General features: G+C 52.1%; 1 protein-coding gene across 3 annotated transcripts in view; it reads left to right on the top strand.

Annotated features, from left to right (window-relative positions):
- GLI1 (GLI family zinc finger 1) overlaps positions 1–5,284 on the top strand; it is a 109,237-nt gene extending 103,953 nt beyond the window's left edge. For all 3 annotated transcript variants that reach the window (XM_083729155.1, XM_083729153.1, XM_083729154.1), the window contains one exon: positions 19–5,284. In XM_083729155.1, the coding sequence (XP_083585281.1) occupies positions 19–2,105 (2,087 nt within the window). In that variant the 3' untranslated portion in view covers positions 2,106–5,284. The remainder of the gene's footprint in view (positions 1–18) is intronic.
- The last annotated feature ends 825 nt before the right edge of the window (positions 5,285–6,109 follow it).

Here is a 6,109-nt window from a genome sequence, read left to right on the forward strand (position 1 = left end):
TGTTCTGCTTCTTCGCAGGCTCCACGAGAGAGATGCCTGGCTTGTGTGGGCCACCCTCCGCTGTCTCTCACCGGCGCATCATGGAGCTGTCATCGGGAGACCTGCCCTCCCTATCCATGCCCGGTGAGCGCCGTGGTAGCACCACCAGCACCATCAGCTCGGCCTACACCGTCAGCCGCCGCTCCTCCATGGTGTCACCATACCTGCCAGCTGCGGGAGGCCCTAATGGGGTGGGCCCACCTGACGTGTATGACCCCATCTCCCCTGACACCTCCAGACGCTCCAGCGAGGCCAGCCACTGCGGAGGTCTTCCAGGACTGGGCAACCTGACACCGGCCCAACAATACCGCCTCAAAGCCAAGTACGCCGCTGCGACAGGCGGACCGCCTCCAACCCCTCTGCCCAGTATGGAGAGGGCTGCTCAGCCCAGCCTGATGGCAGATTACTCAGGCTCTGCCCTGCCTCCTTTCATGCATCGACACAGTGCCAACGAATACCACAGGTGCAGCTCTGGCATCCTCCACCCCCACCTGGCACTTGGCCACGGTGCTCGGCGAGCCAGCGACCCCTCCCAGACTGTGGGTGAGGCCCACCCGCCCCCCAGAGTGCAAAGGTTCAAAAGCCTCAGCAACATGAGCCCAGGAGGCATGGGCAGAGCCAGCGGGCAGGCGATTGGGGGCTCGGATGCCAACCTGCAGCGCCACCTCTTCTCACCACGACCGCCAAGCATCAGTGAGAACGTCTTCTTGGAGAACGCTACCATGGAGAGCGCCGGCCCAGCTGGAGAGCAGGAACTGCTGGAGATGGAGCCTTACCTGGGTTACCAGGAGCAGAGCTACCCGTGCCAGGCTGCGGGCATGGAGCTCCCAAGCAATGTGGCTCATCGAGGTGCGCCAAGGGCGATAGGCAACTTGCAGATGGGTCCTGAGCAGCTGGAAGGCGGCTTTGACCAACTGGACTATGCCCAGCCCCAGTGCCAGATGAACCTGGCTTTCCACACAACAGTGCGGCACTGGGATGGTGACGGTGTGGGGCTTAACCCTGCACCCTCCTCTGCCATGGGGCAGTGCCACTCTGCCCAGTACGCAGTCCCAGATGCCAAGCACATGGGGGTAGAAGGTCATGGGGGGGAAGGCCAGCAGGGCACTTTCCAGTTTGGCCAGGCCCACATCAAGGCTGAGCAGCAGTTCCAAGCAGCTGTGCCTGCTCTGGCCTCTTGCCAGGGCCTGAAGCAGCTGCCGTACAGCCAAGCCCAGCCTGCCTGTGTCAGGGGTGAGGGGTACCACCAGCCTGAGAGCCAACAGGCCCCGTGCTTTGGTATGGGGCAACCCCCCAGCAGGAGGCCCCAGACCCCCATGCTGCAGGTCAAGGAGATGATGGTTCGGAGCTATGTGCAGTCGCAGCAGGCGCTGATGTGGGGGGAGCAGCCAGCTGGTGATGCCATGATGGGCATAGAGAGCGGGGGACAGTGCCAGCAGCCCCAGCCTTACCCTGGCAGCCCCAAGTACTCCAGCTACCCTGCCAAGCCCCCACCAGCAATGGAGAGCAAAGCACTTTCAAGCCCTGGAGGCCAGTGTTACAGCCCAGGGATGGTCCCCCACCCGCCTGGGGGCCCCAAGCCGCTGAGCAGGCCAAGCAGCTTGTGCTATCAAGCCAGCCTCCCTTATGAGACCCCCGGCGAGGGCGGCCCTCACCGGCTGATGCGCTTGCCCCCTCTCCACAGCCCTGAGGAGGCCAGAGGTTTCTCCAGCCAGCTACACATGCCGTTGGGCAAAGCTTCTGGGAACAAGTTGATGAACGCCCACCAACGTCACTGCCAGCCCCCCAGCTGTGTGGCAGAGGATCCGGGTGGGCCCTTCACCCCCAGGCTGGACATCCTCAAATCAGACTCTTTCTCTTACCTGCCAGAAGAGCAGGTGTCCAACAGCTTGGACACTCTGGACTTGGAGAACACCCACTTGGACTTCACAGCTATCCTAGACGACGCAGAGGGCCTCAGCCCCACCTCCCCGCCTGGCGGCCCAGCCAACATGGCTGTGGGGGACATGAGCTCCATGCTGAACTCACTGGCAGGGGAGAACCAGTTCCTTAACACCCTTTCCTAGGACAGTTGGGATCATGGCTGAGACGACGAGGACCTGCTGTGAACAGGAACCAGATGGGCACAAGAGGAGACGAGGCCAGGGTACCTCTTGCTGGGCTGGACTCAATAACTTGAGGTTGGGGAGTGGGACTGGGGGCTCTGCAGGGAGACTGGGTCCAATTAGTAACTTCCAGGCTTGCCTTTTGGTACCAAATTGCATCTGTTGCAACCTCAGACCTCCTGTACAAGGTGGGTCTCTTGTTGAGAATTGTGCTGATGGTACTGGATGAAGGACAGGTGGCCATAGGAAAAGGAAGTGGAGTCCTTCCTCTCTCCCAGCTGGTAGAGCGAAACCCATCCATCCTCTGTCTCCCGCACTCCCCAAATGAAACCAGTATTCTTAATAAGCATCACCCCAAAGTGCCTCTTCTGCAGAGTCCCCTATGCATTGAGAGCTCTGACAGGCCATCAGCCTGGTTCTAGAGTTTGTTGAGCACTGCTGCATACCTAGGGCCCATGTCAGCCTGGAAAAGTTTTATTCACAGAGGAACATGTGCAAAAACAGGGCTTTTAGGCAAATTGAAAACTTTGCCTGCATTTAGCAGGAGAGATCTGTGATCTTGAGCAAGCAGGAATGTTGCCACCTGTTCATAGTTCCTTCTTGCAAATTCCACAGGGAAGGAAGGAACGACTCTCAGTGGAGGAAAGAATTGACTCTGTGGTTTTGCCTACACAGAGGCTCTGGAGGTTGGTGGTGGGGCTCAGAGCATCTACTAAGAGCAAGCTCTTTTTTGCACATGGCAAATACACTTCTGGCACATTCAGGCCTTTCAGCTCTCATCTGGTAAAGCTGCTAGACTGCCTGGAGCCCCGAATTCCACATCAACCTGGGCATTCTCCATTAGCTCCCATCCTGCAGTTGCCACCATGACAAAGCTCACATTGTGATGTACCGTAAGTGTAATGTTGGGGGATATGCAAAAACATCTGCCCTGGCGGCTTCTGCTTTCCTAAAGATACATGGCTTTCCACTATCCCTTACTGTGAGAGCAGAATTGTGGCATCTGCCCCAATTGCCCCAAAGGGCCACTCCACCCACACATCACATTTTTTTCAAGGCGTACATATGTGTCCTAATCCACCTCTGGCTGTGCATGTAAGTAGTGACAGAGTACAGGTGAGAATGCACATATAATTTATACCAGCAGTTCCCAGTTGAGAAAGGGAGATCTCATTGGGGCTGGGGCAATGACGTTTTACATGTACACTTAAAAAAAAGATGCATGTGATGAGCCCACATTTACATACATACATCAGGGAGCTGGGGTGGGCTGTGGATCCTTGCCCAAGTTTATTACCTCTTGATGTATGAAAGGGTTTTTAAATGTCAGGCATCGGACAGAGAACTGAATCCTAGGGCTGAAAAATTAAAAAGTGTATGTGCACAACAGGCACATAAGCAGACCATAGTGAGCCACAAGTGTAGAAAGCTGGAGGAACAGCATTGCACACATTATTGAAGTGCCTCACATGCTCATAACTCAGACAAGCAAGCCATGTTACAAGGGACAACAAACTTCCAAAGACCCGCCCCTGTGCCCTAAGACCACAGGTCAGTCCAGCCCGCCAGAAAAATCCTTCTTGGACTCAAATCAGTTCAAAGGCAGGTTCACACGTGTGTGTTGCATCACTTGAGTTGGGCTGCATATCTGGAGAACATTTACCTCCTTTTGAATCTGCCAGTGTGGCAGGAAGCAAGGCAGCTACAACTGCTCCTGCGGATTCACTCCTTCCTTGGCCCTTCTGTCTTTCCCAACCTCCTTTAATGACCTGGGTTCCAGGGATGTGCCACATGGGACGCTGGTTGCCTTGACTCCCACTGCATTTGGGGATCTGAAGGCTTTTTACAGGTTTCAGCCTGGCAACTCTCTAGTCTAGAGAAACATTGGCTAGAGGCAGCTCCTGCCATCTCAGTGTTCAATGGGAGGGAAAGTTGCTTTGCTATACAGCTGCTTACCCAGGGGGATTGTTTGTTTTTAACATGCAAAAACCTGGTTGGGGCGGGCCACCCTCAATCTGTGGCACTTGTGCTCAGCTGGTGAGCTATAGCTCCTGCCATCTATTCAGGCCAGGTTCCCCAAATAGTTCAGAGGCTGGGTTCTTCAGTTCTGAATTTACATACAAAGATGGTGTACTTTGTTCACAGGCTACAAATAAGCCGGGGTGGGGGCGGGGGAGAGACTTGGAGGTAATGTTCAAACAGACCCAGCTGACTAAGCAAAACAAGTGCTGCAAAAGCTCTGGAGGGTTTAAGCATTGAGATGGACAACCATGAGAGTGGTGTTCAGAGTTAAAAGGAGTCACCATTCCCTGTGGTGTTGGGACACTTGCCCCATTGTCACCTCTTCTAAACAGGTTTTGTTAGGCTTTCAAAAACCTGTTGGACCAAAGATGACCCAAGAGAGTGAGCAGAGCCAAGGCCTGTGATGCTTTTTGTCACCTCTCCTAAACACATTGTCTGTTACATGCCTGAGCCCTTGTTTTCTTTGTGCAAAGCAGATGGGGATTCCCTGCTTCCGGGAACAAAACATTCCAGGGGAAGCACAAGCAGCTTCTACCACATCTATCTGGTTCAGTATTGTCTACAATGTGCTGGGTGGCAGCCTCTCTCTCCCAGGTTTGGAGCAGGAGTCTTTATTCAGCCCTGCCTGGAGTCTGGTGGGTCTGGAGCCTGGGCCCTTCCCCATGCAAAGCCATGCTCCACCACTGAGCACCAGCTTCTATCACTGAGCTAGCACCTTCTCCCCCTCCCTAGTCTCCCTCAGGTACTTATCCCAATGCCCTGCACTCAAGCATCCTCCTCCTAGCAAAAGAAAAAGGGAAAAGGGGGGGAGAACCTAAGTTAAACTTGAGAAACCAAAGAAACCTTTCATCCTTTTTAGCTTTTGTTTTGTATCTTCCTTTTGTATTTTAGCTGGGAAGCCAGACCAATGCCTGCCCCTTCCAGGTGATTTTTTTCATCTATGGGAAGGGGAAAGTATTAAAGCAAAAGGGTGGGTGGTAGGGGAAATGTCTAGGCATATCATAGTGACATGTATTTTTATGGATTGTATATAGGTGTGCGAGTATTTTTTACCTGTAAATCTTTCTCTCTCTCTTTTTTTAAAGAGAAAAAACACAATAAAATGAAAATTGAAAATATTTCCTAAGGGAGGGGAAGCAAATCTGTCCCTTTTATACCCACTGAAAGAGACTCATATAGTTGAGGAACTGCACCTAGCAGTCATCTAGCCTGTCTTCTTAGCCTTGGTCTTCTTGCCCCCAAATGTTTCTCCTCCCTAATGTAACCCTGGTTCTCATCATGCATTACAGCATCCATGGTCTCAGATTAATTATTATTATTTTAATACAAACTTCTTAATTGAAACTGATTCTCCCTCCTTATTATCTCCTTGCATCCATCTTGGTCACTTTTAAATATTTTAAAAACACATCCAACTGCTCCAAGAATGGGGGAGATAGCTTTGTAAGTGACTGTAACAAGTGCCCATCCAGCCACCACGGTGCATGGCATGCTCTCACGTGGGCTATAGCTTCAGCATACTGAAAACCAAGAGAATGGGTCGCTCCTGATCTTGATCTAGGAAATGCACTGAGCTTCCATAGTGGGCTTATGACCAAAATAATGTAGGCAATCTTCTACTGATTAACCTTTGCTTACTCAGTAGATTTCTGGATGGGAATGGCTCCATCAAGCTGCTTGAAACAGCTCCTTCCAGCCAGCTGAATTGCAGTTGATACAGAGCTACAGCTGATTGGGTGGTCAATAATGGATCTTTTTCAAATTGGCTGGATGTTTTAAAAAAATCATTTATTAAGGAGCAAGCAGCTGGTGGTGCTTCCTGATTATACACAGCCAAATTATCCTTATTCTTCAACAACAGTTGCATGTGGCATCGATAGCACATAAAGAAGCCAAGGTATGCTTTTAAATGTCATATTTGAAAAACACCCACTGCCAAATAC

This window comes from Podarcis gaigeae (genome assembly GCF_964106915.1).
Source record: "Podarcis gaigeae genome assembly, chromosome: 2".
NCBI lineage: Eukaryota > Metazoa > Chordata > Lepidosauria > Squamata > Lacertidae > Podarcis > Podarcis gaigeae.